Raw genomic sequence first — 18,568 nt, forward strand, 5'->3', positions numbered from 1 at the left:
ATGTGCCAAATCACTATGCGGATCATACGGATGATCCGCTGTGGCGACCCCTAACGGGAGTAGCCGAAAGAAGATATATATATATATATATATACTGTTACAAATATGGAAACCATTCGCATTCACACATACAGTTGACCCAAAGTTTAGTTATTTTGTAAAGTATATGTGGATAGTTAGAATCTCTCCCCTATGTCTAATGGGAATTTCATGTGCGCTGCGAGTTTCTTTTGAGTTAGTCTTCTGCATTAAATCCCCCTCCACTCCTTCAGCACCATTACGCACGTGTTCGAGGCCACGGACCGCCCCAGCAAGATGGAATGTTCCCCTCGTCCAATCGGGGTGAGATCACCTCAGAGCCGACCCCGCCCCAGCCAGATGGAATGTTCGCCTCGTCCAATGAGGGGAGAACACCAATCGCCCGACGCCCCCCCCCCCCCGACCAATCCGGTGACGAATTACCTCAGAGCGGATCCCTCCACCCACCCAGGGGGAGGGATAAGAAAGGTGGCGAGCTGTCACAGCGGAGTCTGCGGTCTTTTTCGGGGTTCCTTGATGGTCAGTGGTCATGTTGGTGCTCATGGTGGTGGTGGTGGTCGTGGCGGAGGTATTTCGTGGTGCTCGTATCATCGATCGTCGTTCGTGACAGCCAGGATCATGCGTTTGTTGGATTTTGGGTCATGGGTTCGAGTCCCACCGTGGTGGGCTGTGTTGGAGCGCTCGAGCTGGGGATCCCCGTTCCCGTCCTTGGACTCCGAACTCCACAAGTGCGAGTCGGTAAAACCGCACGAGGCAGCCAGGTACCCAGCCAGACTCGAACCCTCAGCTCGCCTTCCATCCCGAGCTGAAGGGCCGAATAAAGACCCACGAGGTCCATTTCTTTTTGGGTGTGTGTGTCTGTCTGTGGCCAGTCTGATAAGTAGAAATTGTTTTAGTGATTGCCATTGTACATTTGCCTACATCTATATTCATGATTACGTCTGCTCTGTGTTTCCCTCCATATTATGTTGTAAATAAACAACTGTTAAATGTTCCAGTTTGTTGTCTGTGCTTTCCTTCATTGACCCAGTATGGTTCGGGCTTGAGAATTAGGGAGGCCGATTGTGCCATAAGTTGTTATTTGGACCAGCACGGCTTTGATAATTCCCGCTCTGTTACGCCGAATCCGAGTCGGTAACAGCGACTCGGTTTGGAGAAAGCCAGCCGAGGGTGTGGCTTCCCCGGTAGCTCGACCGTGCAGCTAATTAGGTAAATTGGAATCAGACAAAAATACCCTAACCGCGCAGTCGAAATATTGGCGTCCATGGTCCATTAAGCGACCCGTCGACTTCGGAGTTATCCGGAGCGACGACCTTCAATTCCAGTGTTTGGTGGGACACGGCCCAACTGCTCCATCGAGCGGTCGTTCTCGCCACCGAACCAGGCACCACAACAATACATACATATCTATCGATATACAAACATATACATATTGTTGTGGTTGAGGAAATTCGCAAACCACCATTCAGGTCCCGTAGGTGAGATATCTCTGTAAGTACATGTGTATTTAGCCCCAAACCCGTTGTTTAGAGGGAATAAATGTCATTCATTCGGGCTGCGACCCTTTAAGACAGCCGTTTTTCTGTTCTATCTTTATTTTGAACCAACCACGTCTCAACCGCCATCACACAACAACCACCAACTGCAACGCCGCTTCACAACAACAACAACGCCAACAGCCACGACCTTTGCCGTCACAACTCGCTCTCATCGCATCACCGCCATTCCAAGCGTCACCGTGGCCAGGGACCACCACAATAAACCCTCCACCACCTTCACGTCTCCTCCTTCTGCCGCCATTCCCGCACCGCTTGTGGGCACCGATCCTGGCCTCGTGCGGGGCGCGCGCCGAGCAGCGGGTGCAAAAAGCGGCCTTTCCGGGGAAGTCGGATCAGGAATGATTCACGCCCACTTCTGTTCCGTCCTATCAGCGAGCGCGGGGCGATTTGGCCCCGCCTCCAGTCGTGTCGGAGTAGAGTCGATATGTGCGGGTTCGAGGATCAGGAATGATTCACGCCCACTTTTCCTCCGTCCAATGGGCGAGCGTGGCTCCGCCCCCGAGCCGATCCTGATCCGAAAATCTGCATATGGTTTCTCCTGCTGACTATAAAGTGCCGAGCGCGGGGCGAATCGAAGGAGAGAAGAGTTTCTGTTTCGGGCTCGAGTGAGAGAAGAGTTTCTGTTTCAGGCTCGAGTGAGAGAAGAGTTTCTGTTTCGGGCTCGAGTGAGAGAAGAGTTTCTGTTTCGGGCTCGAGTTGGAGAAGAGTTTCTGTTTCAGGCTCGAGTTGGAGTCGAGAGTTTCTGTTTCGGGCTCGGGCGCGTTGTGGCGGCGGCGAAGTGTGGCAGCAGCAGTCAAGACGGGTCTGGAGGAGAGTCGGTCTGTCGGGGTTCGGAGTCTGTCGAGGAGCTGCAGAGAGGAGAAGCCGGGAACGCGGTCGAGGGCGCAGTGGAGTCGCTCGTCGCGGGACCCAAGCAAGCCAGCTATCCTCTTTCCCCAGAGCATCAACAACCCCCCCGGTTCCCCCCCCCCGCGCTGAGATAGTGCAAAAAGGGGGGCCCCATTCCCACCCCATTCCAGGCAGTGCCAGTGAGGCCCGCGGAGGAGCGCGGAGTCGGGGCGCCGCCGCCATTTTGCGGCTCATCACCAGACTGGTAGGCTCGACGCGGTCTCGGCCCACAGGCCCGTCTGCCCCCCTTGTCGTAGAGGGTGGCCCCTTTTTCTTTTGATTCTGAGTATATGTGTTGTCGGCGCCGTCTGTAAAGTAAAACTGTGTAAGTGTTGCCGTGTGCTCGCGTAGTCGATAGTAGATCTGCATTGTGTTTCTTTTGTTGCAATTGCTTTTGGTGCATAATTGTTGTGTTTCTTTTACATTTGCTTTTGGTGCATAATTGTTGTAATTGTATGTGTGCTTTCCGTTTGCTGCGGAATAAATGTTAGGGTTAGGGTTAGTTGGTGAGCTGGTGACAGACAGACAGACAGACGGTTGGTGAGCTGGCGACAGACAGACAGCTCTGGCTGCTGGTGACAGTTGGTGACAGCTGGTTACAGCTCCTCACAGTGCCTCAGCACCTTATAGCTGCTTACAGCTCCTAACAGCTGTCCGTTGATTGCAGCTCCTGGTGGCTCCTGACAGTGGGTGATGGTTGGACCGTTCCTGCTGGTTCTGCTCGTACCTGATTCTTGGCATCACTGGTTCCTGGAAGTGACGACGTGACGCTGATTGGTGTTCGAGCCTGTTTGCAGGCGGGTGCACGGCGAGGCAGGGCGCTAGCAGCAGACCAGGGCACACTCACACATTTTGGGACATTTTATTTGACTCACGACGACTTCTACCTTGGTAAACCGAGACCGGATTTCTTTCCCCTGAATGATCTGCTGGGTACCCTTGTCTCATGTTTAATTGTTAAGTAAGGCATCGTGATAAGCATCTGCTCTTTGTCTATTTTTCTCTCAATATCTGTTGAAATCTTTATTTTTTGATATATATATATATATATATATATATATATATATATATATATATATATATATATATATATATATATATATATATATATATATATATATATATATATATCTTCTCCTTCTTTCAGCTGGTCCCGTTCGGGGTCGCCACAGCGGATCATCCGTATGATCCGCATAGTGATTTGGCATATGTTTTACGGCGGATGCCCTTACTGACGCAACCCTGGTCGCCTCTTATGACACAGGGATATGGTACACCTATTTTAACCGGGGTATACACCGGCCCAGTATACTGGTACTCATTTCGCCGACCTCGGAAGGATGACAGGCTGAGTGAACCCCTGGTGTATTAATTCAGTGGCCCAACGGGGATTGAACTCGGGACCTTTTGGATCCCAAGCCGCTGCCCTAACCACTGTGCCAACACCAGGCTCAGTATATATATATATATATATATATATATATATATATATATATATATATATATATATATATATATATATATACATACATATCGATATTTCCATAAGGTCAATATCAAACCTTAGGCAAACAAGCATTAACCTCATACTGTTCAAGTACACTGCAAAACAGACAAGTAAATAATTTGACAGGGAGGTTTTAACTAAAGCTTGTATCTCACTGGGCTGCGACAGCTCGCTACAAAATGTGAACGGGATTCTCCAAAATGTCTGGAAACGTTCGCGGTGGTTCTCAATTTCCTCGCGCAAGTCGCAGGACGTCGCTCTGGTGTCGCTGGAATTTTGAACATGTTCAAAAAATTTGTGTGACAAATTTTATCTCAAAAAAAATAGTCAGAGTCGTCGCGGTTGTCTCGAACCGGTCTCGAACCCTTCTCAATTAAGTTTCCGTGAGTCAGAAGGTGCGACAAATGTGACATGCAATGTAATGTAGATAGATTCACAATAGTTCAATCCAGATATGAATGAAAAAAAACTCATAGTGCATATTGTAAAACCACCATTGTCTGTCCTCTTTCTCTCCTGTTCTGAGTAATGGCCTTCAATGCAAACTTTTCACTTTCCCATCATTCCTTTCACCTTCCCATCATTCATAAATCACATCACACATATTTTTACATAAATTAGGTCACACACAAAATATGGTCACACCCACAAGTCCCTATCAAGGCAGATTTACAATTGGGTCACACACAATGTTTGTGGGTGCAACGTTGACAAGTAACAGAACACTTTGAACAATCAGGCTTGGTCAGCATTCTTCTGTAATCCCACCATCCTGTTCTGCCAGGGCACAGTTCCCACACCATTGTAGTACTCAGTCAGGTACTCTCTTACTCATTTCCCAACTAACAATACGATTGCTGGAAGGGAGAGGCCATATATATATATATATATATATATATATATATATATATATATATATATATATATATATATATATATATATATATATATATATATATATATATATATATATATATATAGTCCCGATTTCTCAATTGTCACGCACAGTTGTCGTGCGACTGTTGCACGACATTTGCGCGATGGTCGCACGACCGTCGTGTGACCGTTGCGCGACAGTTGCATGTGCCAAAAAAATCTCAGTTTTGTCACCTGAACGTCGCGTGAATGTCGTGCGAGATGTATGAGAACTCCAGGCGAAGTTCAACCCAAATTTCGCCGGGAGTTCGTGGGGCATTCGTGCGATATTCATGAGACATACGCAAATGTGTTTTAGTATAAATTCAGTGTGATTCCAAGTGAAAATTATCGGTTTTATCGCAATTTGGTGTCTCCAACTTGTCGCGAGCTGTCGCAACCCAGTGAGATACAGGCTTAACTCACTTGATTACTGGTCATGTCCACTGTCAGGAAAGCCAGAAAATATCTGGCCAACCTCAGGACTGAACTTTCAATCTTGTCTCACTCCTCTAAAACCTGGTGGCACCTTGATAAGTACGTCTTGAGTATGCTACCCTTCCATCTCTTTCCCCACTTCAATTGGCACCACAGCCAACACCGCTCGTGCCTCAATTCTGTGTTTTCTTCCAAATCTTGTGTCCCCATCCCCTCGCTCTCTGTACCCTCTCTACCCAATCACACCCAACTACTCCTGCACTCCATGTCTTTTTCACCTGAGCAGGCGGAGAAGTTTCTGACAACCCTCGATTCTGATTCTGCAACCAGCCAGGACAGAATCAGCTCACGTGCCTTAAAAAAAACTATTCTGTTGCTCTTTCAACTCCTCTTTCTGCTCTGCTCACCTTATCATTTGCTCGAGGCCATCTTCCATATGCTGCGAAGGAGGCAACATTACTGCATTACATAAACTATAAGGGCACTCGGTGGAGCGCATACCTCCGCCTTGTAATGCCTGATCCATGAGAACATATTTGGCCCAATCATCATCACACCATTTTCAAGCTTTTTCCCAAAGCAGGGGTCAGCTTTTTGCGAGCTCCAATCATGGTACCCTTTCTCGTGGCAATGTTTTTATGGCCGGATGCCCTTCCTGATGCCAACCCTTTAGTCGCCTTTGACACGCAGGGATAATTAACAATATACTGGTGCTCATTTCGCCGACCTCGGAAGGATGATAGGCTGAGTCAACCCCTCTGATGTTAATTCAGTGGCAAGCAGGGCTCGAACTCAGGACCCCGAGAATCCCAAGCCACCACCCTAACCACCAAGCCAACACCAGGCTATATATATGGGCCAATACATTTTTGAAAAATCATGATAGATATATATATATATATATATATATATATATATATATATATATATATATATATATATATATATACATACATATTGTATAGATATAGAAGCCTGGTGTTGGCGCAGTGGTTAGGGCAGCGGCTTGGGATCCAAGAGGTCCTGAGTTCAAGCCCTGTTGGGCCACTGAATTAATACACCAGGGGGTTGACTCAGCCTGTCATCCTTCCGAGGTCGGCGAAATGAGTACCAGTATACTGGGCCGGTGTATACCCCGGATAAAATAGGTATACCATATCCCTGGGTCGTAAGAGGCGGCCAGGGTTGCGTCAGGAAGGGCATCCGGCGTAAAACATGTGCCAAATCACTATGCGGATCATACGGATGATCCGCTGTGGCGACCCCGAACGGGAGCAGCCGAAAGAAGAAGAAGAAGATTGTATAGATATAGATCATTTTTGGCCCTATCTCTCAATGGTGAAGAATCACTTTAAAAATTCTAGTCGTCGGATCCGGATCCGGATCTTCACCAAAATCTAATCAATTTGGCCTTGTCACACACCAAACCTGTCCACAAAATTTCATCCAGATCCATCCAACTTTTTGAGATATCCTGTACACAAACAAACAGAGACAGAAATTGGTGAAAATATAACGTCTTCACCTTGGTGGCAGAGGTAAAAAGGTGCAAAAACTGATCCCCTTAACTACAGACCTATCAGTTTGCTTCCAATCATCAGTAAGATCATGCAATCCATCATTTCAATTTGCATCAAATCTTCCTTTTTCTCACACGGCCTCATCTCAGACAATCCGTTTGGAATCAGACCGTCATTCTACCCTTGGCATGCTGCATCTGCTCTACCAACAACGGGTGGAGGAACTCAATCTCAGAGATGACATCAGGGACTTCTCTCGAGAAATATCTTGAGCATTCGATACAGTCTGTGCCTATGGCATCAAAGGCCATCTCCACACATGGCTTACTGACTTCCTCTACTCCCGGACCCAACAAGTGGTCCTCAATGGGATACTCTCATCTCCTCTCCTTGTAAAGGCTGGAGTACCACAGAGCAGTGTTTTGGCCCAGTCCGATTCCTAATCTTCATCAACAATCTATCTGGCTCTGAAAAATCCTCTATCTCTTTCCTGATGACTCCACCATCGGCAATGATATCCATTCTTCAGATAGGCATGCAGCTCTTCCCACACGTCAGACCTTGATAGAATCACAAGCGGGTCAAACTCTTGGAATATTTCTTTCAATCCTGACAAATATCACCTTTCTTTCTCTCTCTCCAAAAACACAATCTGGCAAACAGTCTCATCGACTTCCTTCACAATCCTCATGAAGATGTTCAGTCACTCAAACTTTTGGGCCTCACTATCAGCCATGATCTCTCTCTCGAGCAAACCACATATCCAAGTTGACCTCCAAAGCCAGTCGCTGACTGGGTATCCTCTGTCATACAAAATATTTCCTTGATACATATGAACTTGCCACTACCTACAAGGCTTTCATCTGCTGCTTGATGGAGTACCACTCAACCCTCTGGGATGGCACACCTTCGTCACACCTTGCACAGTATAACACTGTAGAAACCAAGCCCTTCAAAATCATTGAAATTTCCAGCAATGAAGCTGAGTCTCTGAGCCCATTACTTTCACATTGCAGAGAGGTTTGTGGCCTCTGTCCCCCCAAAGCCTCTTTTGTGGTCTTGCACCCTCTGCCACTTTTGTGCTCTGTCCCACCTCCCCCCCCCCCCCTTTCAGGTTTCTGCAAGGGTCACATGATCTGCCAATAAATCCCCTTGTGGTGAAAATCCCAAAATTCAGATTCATGACTCACCTGCACTCATTCATTCCTCTTTCTTTTTTGCCCACCTATGGAACCAACTTCCTCAGTATCTTCAATCTCATGCTTCCCTCCAGGGCTTCGAGACAGCTGTTCATCGCCATCTTAAATCATCTCCTCCTCCTTCGTGTGCAGCACAAGGCTCGGGTAGCATCATTGGCCGAGGACACGGCTGTGCCGCTAATGCAATGGCCCCATTACCAGTACACTGGTACTCATTTCGCCGACATCAGAAGAATGGCATGCTGAGTCAACCCCACCTGGTGTTGATTGAACGGTTTAGGGGCTTGAACTCATGACCCTAAGATGCCAAGCCAACCACCTGAATCACTAATCCAACACCAGACTAAGGTCATCTCCCATCCACAACCATAATGCTTTCTTCCACCATTAACCTTCCCCAAGCCTACCTCTTTATGAGTTCCCAGGTTTTCTTTCCACTTCCGTGATAGAGTTTGTGGCTGTATCTATCTTGTTCATCCTCCCCTTGCTCTCATTCTTCCCCTCTTTCTCCTGTTCTTTTAGATCCTCATCCATTCTGTGTTGTTGCTCCTCCACGAGTCTCAACACTATATACAAAAAATATATTAAAAAGTGAGAAAAAAAATTCTCAAAAAGAAGACATTTCACATCAACCTGATAAGGTTAACGTAACCAAGGTCCCTGTGGTGAATATAATTTGGAAGAAAGGCTTTGTTGAGAATAAGGTTGTGGACTGACAGACACCATGTACAAAAGATGGCAGCATTAATGTCAACATTTCAAAGAAGTATATACTTCTTGAGATGACCCGAGTAAATTACCAATTCGCAACTAAAACACAGCAATGACTCACCTTCCAATAATCTGGTTCCAAGGTGTAGTAACGCTGGTATGCAGAAAGAGCTAAGGAAGGAGAACAAGAGAGGAAGACAAATGAGTGAAGAGGCCATGTGAAGATGAGCAAGGTGGTTAAAAAAAAAATTCCAAAAGAGAGAAAGGGGTAAAATAATGGCACACTAAAGAAAGTCGGAAAAAGGGAAAGACGAGTCGGGAAAGGGGAAGAAGTAATAGTGTTAAAATGAGGAACAGAGACAGATATTCACCGAGTGGTTCACCACTGCTTTTCTTCCTGTCTTGCTTATACGTCTGTCTGCCTTCTTCCCCTTCAGTGGCAAGAGGACACATTTGCTCATCAAGGTATCCATTCCTTAATAATTCCCTGAAGTTGAAGCTCATTTTGTTCATTTTCACTCCCTTGTCCCACACATTGTCACACCCGCTCCCCCTCAGCTCACCTGTTTTTTCATCCCCCCCCCCCCCAAAAAAAAATCCTCCCACTCACACTTTCATCTCATCTTTGGAATTGCCTTCCTGTCTGTCTGTCTGTCTGTCTGTCTGTCTGTCTGTCTGTCTGTCTGTCTGTCTCTCTCTCTATGTTATTCCCTTGAATCCTTCAAATACTGCAGCCTGCCACCATCTATAATTATTTATACTCAAGTTTATATATTCTCACCAACCCTGCTCTCTTTAAAATATAATATAAATAAACCAATATCTTGCCAAAAGGTGACCACGTGTGACTTCTTTAAGGTCACACTGAGGTGAACAGAGCTAGTATCCACCAGGAGCGACTCCTTGAGGAATATCTGCCGACGAGAGATTCCGATGAGAATTGTTCTACAGAGAAACCATGAAAAATATGCTTTTGGCTCATAACGTCACCAAATGACGTCATAATGTCTCAAGCTTGACATATCTAGAAAGCACTCATCGAGGTGTTCAATTTGAGGTACTACACGATATGGTTCCTAAAACTTGAAAATTTGACCCTGGGGTCAAATATGTTTGACCTGAGGCGCGAACCATGAAGGTCAAGGCCAATCGCCACCAAAAATTAATCAGCTGAGCGCCAGACCATGAACTATATTCCCATGAAGTTTGAAGACGATCCGATCAAAATTACTCAAAAAATAAGGGTTTCGTCGACTCCCATGATTTGCGACAAAGTGACCTTGACCTTTACCTTCAAAATTTTATGCGCTGAAAGGGACCTCTATAGGCCTCTGATATGCGAAGTTACAAAAATTTCCAATGATAACTGTGCTCTGCAGAATTTTTTATACGTGATTACAGACAAACAAACAAACAAACAAAAAAAAAATACAAGCCGACTAACATATCTTGCAAAAACTTCGTTTTGGCAAGATAAAAAAATTAAAAAAAAACATACAAGCTGACTAACATATCTTGCAAAAACTTCGTTTTGCCAAGATAATAATCGTACATGTTCCCTTTCAAAGAACTTCAATGCAGAAGGAGGCCATTCGGTCTATCAAATGATTACCAACTTATGGGTGTTTGTCCATACTCTTATTATTATTATTATTGTTATTCTTTTCTTTTCTTCTCTTCCCTTAATAAGGGGTGAGGTCCGATGGTACGATCTTCCACCTTGCTTTAAGCACGATATTCCTCCACTACCCTCTGTCCCTGGACAACTCTCTCCATTATCCAACCACCCCCACATTATTGATATCCCTCCTCACACAATCTTCCCATCTCAAACATGGTCTGCCCCTTTTCCTCCTATCTTGCTCCCTTAACCTATCCGTTCTCTTTTCCATCCTCTCTCCCCCCCCCCAATTTGCACCAAGTGTCCAGCCCACCTCAGCCGGATTTTTAACAATCTCCCCGTCAAGCTCATCTGCACGCCAATCTCCTCCCTCAGTTCATCCATCCTCTTCACTCCCACAATCCTGACAAATCCGAATAAATGTTGAGGGTAAAGCAAGGAAGCAGCACGCATCATTTTAAAAGTCTATGGAATGATTGGAACCACTGGCCCCCAAGACTCGGAGCGGATGCTCCAATTATTAAACCACCGACTGTCGACCTTCAGCTTTATATTACTGATTGTTGTTGTTTTTTATCTGATTGCTGTCCTGCTTCCTTCTTGGTGGCTCTTTGGCATTCAAAAATCTTTGTCCTCCAGCTTTCCAGCTTGGATGTCTCCAGAAAAAAATAAAAAGAAGAAAAAAAAAACGATGCTGTCAGAAGAGGAGGATCACTTATTAATTCATGTGCAGCACATGGCTGCGGGGTTTTTTTTGTATACCTTGTCGAGGCTCGTAAGAGAGCGAACACACAACGCACAGCAAGGGGGGCATGAGACAAGAGGGGAGGGAGTGGGAAGGACAAAACAGTGGGGAACAGAGACATTAGGAGATCTGTGGAAGGGAGAGGGATGGGATTGTGCATGTGACAATAAATATTGTGCATGAGAACAATAAAGAACATGGGGAACAGAAGATGGACATTACAGGGACTTTCAGGAAGGAAAGCAAAGAATTTGAAGGAGGCTTGGGTGGATTATCGGGGGTAGAAAAGATCGAGGATTTGGATGGGGAATGATAAGAGGTTGTGGTGAACAGCTGTTTTGAAGGCCTGGAGGGAAGAATGGGAATGAATAGAGTGAAGAAGTTTATTCCAAAGGCGGGAAAAAAGAGGAATGAAAGAGTGAAGGTGAGCAGCAATTCGTGATTTTGGTAGTTTTACCAGAAGGGGGTTGTTGGCGGACCTTGAGCACCCTGTGGAAATGTGGTGGGGACAAATCGCAGAGAGAGCAGGGGGGGGGGCAAGGCTGGAGAGGAGACGGTAGAAGACAGAAAGACGACCGACCAACCTGCGGTGATTGAGTGAGAGGCCCAAAGACTCAGCCTCATTGCGGGAGATGCCAATGATCCGAAATGCCTTGGTTTCTACAGCGTGAAGCCGAGAAAGGTTGGAGGCAGGAGCACCAGCCCAGAGGGGAGAGCAGTACTCCATCAGGCTGCAGACAAAAGCTTTGTAAGTGGTCAGGAGCTCAGGTAGGCCGAGGAAGGACTTTGCACGACAGAGGATTTCCAGTCGGCGACTGGCTTTGCAGGCGAGGTTTGAAATGTGGCTTTCCCAGGAAAGGTCATGGTATCAGGTATCAGTGCGGTATCAGGGTTTGCATCATTTTCTCTGATGCTGCTGAGAATCTTGAAAGGGTGCTGGTGAAAATCCCCTGTACCTCTTTACGGAAGATAATATGGTATCCCAACATCCCATCTGATGGCATCAGCACACTCATTGATGTGATGATGCAACAGGCATTGCTCATGGGTGTGGGGGGGAATGTTGGGGGCGGTGAGTGATGGTGCACCTGGCCAGATGATGGTGGGGCCAGCTGGCAGAAGTGAAAGTGGATTGGAAAAAGAGCAAAGGAGAGAAGCAGCGACATTGAATAAATAAAGAGAGCACATACACAAGGTGAAGACAGTAATTTGTAGGGTGGGGAGCTATCACCAGCACCCCAAACAAATTCCAAATTCCTGCTCTTCAGTGATCAGTGATCAGGCACTAGATCAGTGGCATTGCCACACCCCTGGGAGAACTAATGCCAACCCATAACCAAGTGCTGCACACAAATGACGATGATGCTGAGAGGGGGTAGAAGAGGAAATCAACAGCTTTAAGAAATGGGCAGTGGAAGCTACAGTGGAGTACCATTGTGAAAACAGGAAGGCAGGCAACCTCTCACTGAGGAGGGTACAAAAATAGCTTTGATGAAAATAAACACATTTTCAAAAATGGAAAGATTGCAAAAGTACCTTTTGGAAAATCTTCCAGAAGAAGGTGCAGATGGCCTAACTTGCAGTATATCTCTTCATCAACTCTACCCTCTCCTCTTCGAACCAAAGCATCATAGTGTCTGACTGCCTGCTTGGAGGATTTCAGATATACAACAAGCACATTCACACAACCAGGGTTATCCTATACTATTTCCCATCTATCTCGACAGAGAAATGGAATTGTAACAATTGGACCTCAAAAATTAAGGAGAAATTGAAAGGGGAGGGGGAGGGGAAATGCAAAATGTGCAAGCATAAAAATGTATTCACGGGATGAAGACCGATATGTGAATGAATTAATGGATCAATAAATCAAAACAGGAACAAATCAAATGAGGAAATTAATGGAGGAGTAAATGATTGAATGAGTGTATAAATGAGTGAATAAAAAATGAAAACATAAACACATAAATGCCAAAAGGGGACATTTGATTTGCAAGGATTAATTTGGTAATCATCCTACATGTGGCAAAACAATGACAATTCCCACCTTGATGAACAAGGCTCTTTTTGCTGCCATCTCTTCTCCACTCCCTTTCATAAAGCCAAACCGACAACTGCGGGTTAAAAAAGTGAGAGAAAAACATGTAAAACTAGAGGGGGAGCACTCCGTAGAGTGCAAAAACTCCGCCACCAATATTGCTGGGTCACTCAAGTGAACCTGATATCCTATTCATTCAATTTGACGTCAACAGTGCTCACAGAGTTATAGTTTGCAACTTTCCCTTTTACATACTCAATTCATTCGTTATAACTAGATTCCTTGAGACAGAAATTTATTTTACGTGGGTATATCCACCTGAAGTTCCAAAATCAGCGCAATTATAATTTTGGTATGTTTTTTTGTTGGAAATCACTTATAACATGTAGAAATGCAACAAAAAAAAAAAAAATCGAAATTTTGTTGAAAAAAAAAGTTGCAAAATTTTCTCTTTTTTTTTCTTCTTTTTTTTCTCTAACAATTTTTTATTTTGTTTTTTTGGGGTTGGAAATCACAACATGTAGAAATGCAAAAAAAAAAAAAAATCAAATATTTTTTCAAAATGGCCACCATAGCAGCCATATTGGACTTTGAACCAAGTCCAAAATCTAATGGCATGGTCCTTGGACCATACCTAATCCCCCCACCAAGTCACGAACGAGTGATATCATATCAGCCATGAGTAGATAAAACCCATATCACCGATTAACCATGTGATGATTTATCATATACTTGACCATACATAATTCAAATAAAAAAAATAAAAGTATAATTTTTGAAAAAAGTATAATTTTTGAAAAAAAGTTATACTTAAAAAAACAAGTAAAATTTAAATTAAAAAAAATGAAAAAAAATTTTTTGAAAAAAGTTCTATTTTTAATAAGAAAAAGTAAAAATTTTGAAAAAAAGTTACATTTTTTTTTAAGTTATATTTAAAAAACAAGTTAAAAAAAAATGAAAACTAGATCGACGTGCATGTAGAAATGCCAAAAAAATAAAATCAAAATTTTTTTGAAAAAAAAGTTGCAAAATTTTCTGGTTTTTTCTCTCCAACAATTTTTTGGGGGGGGTGGAAATCACTTAAAACATGTAGAAATGCAAAAACAAAAATTCAAATATTTCTTCAAAATGGCCACCATAGCGGTCATATTGGACTTTGTATCATGTCCAAAATCTAATGGCATGATCCTTGGACCATACCTAATCCCCCCACCAAGTTTCGTCGAAATCCGTCGAGGAGTTTTTCCGTAATACTGTTCACAAACAAACAAACAAACAAACAAACAAACAAACAAACAAACAGACAGGGGTGAAAACAGTAACCTGTGTCCATCTTCGATGGTGGAGTTTAACTAGAAGGGCACTCGGTCGAGCACATACCTCCGCCACATAAAGCCTGATCCATGAGAACATATCCAGCCCAATATCTTTTTGAAATATCATGCAAAATATCGTTTTTGGACCTATCTCTCAATGGTGAAGAATCACTTAAAAATTAAAAAATTATCGTATCCAGATCTTTACCATAATAGAATCAATTCTTCCTTGTCACACACCCAACCTGTCCATCAGGTTTTGTCCAAATCCGTCCACAATTTTTTGAGATACCGTGCTATATTGTTGCGAATCTGGAAGCCATGAGCACACAACATACAGGTCCTATAGATCAGTTATATCGGTAAGTACATGTTGCCAGTTAGGGTCCCGACCCGAGTCTAATGGGTAATTCAATGTTCATGCGCTGTGGAGTTATTTTTAGTCAGGTTTTCTTTTCGTTTATTTTTACACCACCAACATCAACGCTGACGACACCGCATCACCCTCACCTTCACTTCGCTTCCTTCACCTCGCTCTGGCCGGTCATGGTGGGCAGAGTTCAAGGAGTCGTCGCGCGGTGTCCCTCGATCAATGAGCGTGCAACGAGTGAGGTGACCGTCGCCCGGCCAATCAGATCCCGTGACAGAAGGAAAAGGCTCTGCATGATATCCCCACGCCCCCGGGCCAATCAAGGAGCTTGCCGCCGGTTTTGGCCAGTGGGAGAGACGAAGAGCGATTTTCGCACCAAAACTGGCCAGTGAGAGAGACGAAGAGAGATTTGCCCGCCAAAACCAGCCAGTGAGAGAGGGAGGGTCGCGATGACACGCCCCCCCCCCTCTGAAGAGGGGGGTATAATTATAGGTGCAGTCTGCGCGTTCAAGGGTTCTGAGAGTTCTGGCAAGAAGTGAACATCTGTGCGCAAGGTGGTGGAGTGAAAAAGCGTCTGCGCACGGAGTGGTCGGGGCAACGGAGGGTCTTCTCCCGCCAGCTTTCGCCCTGCCGATTTTGTTCGCCTGGAGCCCGGTCATGAGGGCGTCTGGATCGTGCTGGGGGTCCAGTGCTGTCCCGAGGACCTCGTCCTTGAAGACCGCACGAGGCGGACAGGTCCGAGACAGGCCTCAATAAAGAACATTTTGGTCCGATTCTTTGGGTGTGTGCATATGTGTGTTTGTGGTGCCAGTCAGATAAGTAGTGAATTGTATAAGTGCCGTGCTGTATATACGTGCATTTCTTTTGATCGGTTTAACTTTGCCCTTATGTGCTCCGCTCATTCCCCCATTGTGAATAAATGCCCCAATTGTTAAATGTTTCAGCTTGTTCGTGTCCTTTCCTCCATTGGCTTAGCGTGCTGCGTGTTGGGAAATTAGCCAGACTGTTGCCATCATAACGGGATATTTGGGACCGACAGACCTCGGCGATAAACAGCTCGGATAGCACACGGTTTGAGTACGCGAAGCGGCTCGTTCCGTACGGGTGCCGTCGAGGGTGTGGAGACTCGTTAAATCGCCACGTGGTCTCTAGGTATTTTGAAAATTGGCGAATAACCCTGTACCACGTGGCAGAAATATTGACGCTTCATGGTCCGATAAGGGACCCATACATTTCCGGAGTTTTCCGAAAAGGTACGATCTAAATTCCGGGTGATCGGTCGAGCCGACTCTACTGCTCCATCTTGCGGTCGCGCTCGCAGAAAACGCCTGGCCCCGCAACAATATAATCATTTTTTTGCCATATCTCTCAATGGTGAATAATCACCAAAAAAATTATCGTCACTGGATTCGGATCTTCACGAAAACCTAATCAGTTCATCCTTGTCACACACCCAAACTGTGCACAAAATTTCATCGGGATCCGTCCACAATTTTTTGAGATATCGTGCACACAGACAGACAGACAGACAGACAAACAGACAGACAGAAGGGTGAAAACACAACCTCCTTCACCCTCTGTGGCGGAGGTAACTAGAACAGCACTCGATGGAGCACATCCCTCCACCAGGTTGAACAGTTTACGTTTTGTATCCCACTGATAGGCCGGATCTGGATCCAGACCTGAACCAAAATCGAATCGGCTTATTCTTGTCACCTAATCAATCCATCCACCAAGTTTGGTCAGAAATACCCTGTCAATAACTTATTTGAAATATTGTGCCATAAAGAGTTTTTGGCTCCATCTTTAAATGGTGAAGAATCACTTCAAAATATACATTTGTTTATTTGCTTTTTCATTTATTTAGTTTTTTTATCTCGTATCTGGATTCAGATCTTCACCAAGATCTAAACATTTCGTCCTCATCACACACACAAACTATCCACCAAGTTTCGTCCAAAACTTTTTGAGATATCCTGCTAACAGACAAACAAGAGTGAAAACATAATGTCCATACACCTCCACCTTGGGTGGAAGAGGTAAAATAAAAGCAGTCAAGAGAAAAATTCAGGAAGGAAGAAACGTGGAACTTGCACAGCAAAAAATAAACACGATGATAAAACGAAATAAAAGAGAGTAAATTTACAGTTTCTTTTTTTATGACAAAGAAATACAGGTTGTGGATTCAATGCGTACCCAACAGTTGCAATAAATATCTTCCTCTCAATTTCAATTTTTTCAATCCACACAATGAAATGTTATAAGTTTCTAGAAACACGAGAGAAAAATTATTTCCAAAATCATCGGGAGAGCATTATTAACTTCTTCAAAAACTTATGAATACAAAAGGTGGTGTAAGACAGGTAGAACAGTGCAGTTCTGAATGCGCAACCTCAGACGGAAAACATGGAAAGGCCCCTGCCTGACCAACGCTACAACCGGAGCCCACGTCGCTGGCGCAACACAACGCTGGAACTGAGGGCCGCACAATGCCGCGATGCAGGTTTGTGTCGCTGTCCCCCTACACCACTGAAGCAGACTTCCGCCCCTGATCATCAAGAGAGGACTGCCACCCACGGCCAGCCAGCGGGAGCGAGAGCAGACAACCACCCCCAGCCAATCTGCGGGAGCGGAAGCAGTAGAGGGAGTGGAACCGCAGCAGTACCCCGCACCTCATGAGCTGACTACCGCCCGCGGCCCATCGCGTGCGAGCACGTGCGAGTTAAAGCGCAGCCCCTGCCCGCATCCCAGGCGCAGAGAAAAGAGGGGGGGCATGGGCAGCGCAAGGTGACCAGGGGTGGGGGGCGTGGGCAGCGCAAGGTGACCCGGGGGGGGCATGGGCAGCGCAAGGTGACCCGGGGGGCGTGGGCAGCGCAAGGTGACCCGGGGGGCGTGGGCAGCGCAAGGTGACCCGGGGGGCGTGGGCAGTGTAAGGTGATTGGGGGGGCGTAGGCAGCGCAAGGTGATCGGGGGTGGCGGGGCGTGGGCAGCGCAGGGCGACGGAGGGGGCGCGTGGGCAGCGCAAGGCGCCGGAGGGGGCGCGTGGGCAGCGCAAGGCGACGGAGGGGGCGCGTGGGCAGCGCAAGGCGAGGGAGGGGGCGCGTGGGCAGCGCAAGGCGAGGGAGGGGCGCGTGGGCAGCGCAAGGCGACGGAGGGGGCGCGTGGGCAGGGCAAGGCGATGGAGGGGGCGTGGGCAGCGCAAGGCGACGGAGGGGGCGGGGGGGCAGCGCAAGGCGACGGAGGGCGCGTGGGCAGCGCAAGGCGACGGAGGGGGGCGTGGGCAGCGCAAGGCGACGGAGGGGGCGCGTGGGCAGCGCAAGGCGACGGAGGGGGCGTGGGCAGCGCAAGGCGGTGGAGGGGGCGTGGGCAGCGGAAGGCGACGGAGGGGGGCGTGGGGAGCGCAAGGCGACGGAGGGGGGCGTGGGCAGCGCAAGGTGACGGAGGGGGCGTGGGCAGCGCAAGGTGACGGAGGGGGCGTGGGCAGCGCAAGGTGACGGAGGGGGCGTGGGCAGCGCAAGGTGACGGAGGGGGCGTGGGCAGCGCAAGGTGACGGAGGGGGCGTGGGCAGCGCAAGGTGACGGAGGGGGCGTGGGCAGCGCAAGGTGACGGAGGGGGCGTGGGCAGCGCAAGGTGACAAACGGGGGCATGTGGGCAGAGCAAGGTGACGGAGGGGGCGTGGGCAGCGCAAGGTGACGGAGGGGG

General features: G+C 46.6%; 1 protein-coding gene across 2 annotated transcripts in view; it reads right to left on the bottom strand.

Moving 5' to 3' along the window:
• The window catches only part of LOC147017806 (histone demethylase UTY-like), a 292,751-nt gene that overhangs the window by 272,919 nt on the left and 1,264 nt on the right, over positions 1 to 18,568 (bottom strand). Inside the window, exons 2-4 of one of the 2 annotated variants that reach the window (XM_085896797.1) lie at positions 13,190 to 13,256; positions 12,679 to 12,787; positions 8,898 to 8,947 (exon numbers count right to left, since the gene is read on the bottom strand). In XM_085896797.1, coding sequence (XP_085752923.1) covers positions 8,898 to 8,947; positions 12,679 to 12,787; positions 13,190 to 13,256 — 226 coding nt within the window. Of the gene's footprint in view, positions 1 to 8,897; positions 8,948 to 12,678; positions 12,791 to 13,189; positions 13,257 to 18,568 lie in introns of both variants that reach the window. The other variant, XM_085896796.1, reaches the window with a different exon arrangement.

This window comes from Eptatretus burgeri, chromosome 10 (assembly GCF_056783735.1).
Source record: "Eptatretus burgeri isolate ZD-2024b chromosome 10, Ebu_testis_v1, whole genome shotgun sequence".
In the NCBI taxonomy this organism is placed as follows: Eukaryota; Metazoa; Chordata; class Myxini; order Myxiniformes; family Myxinidae; genus Eptatretus; species Eptatretus burgeri.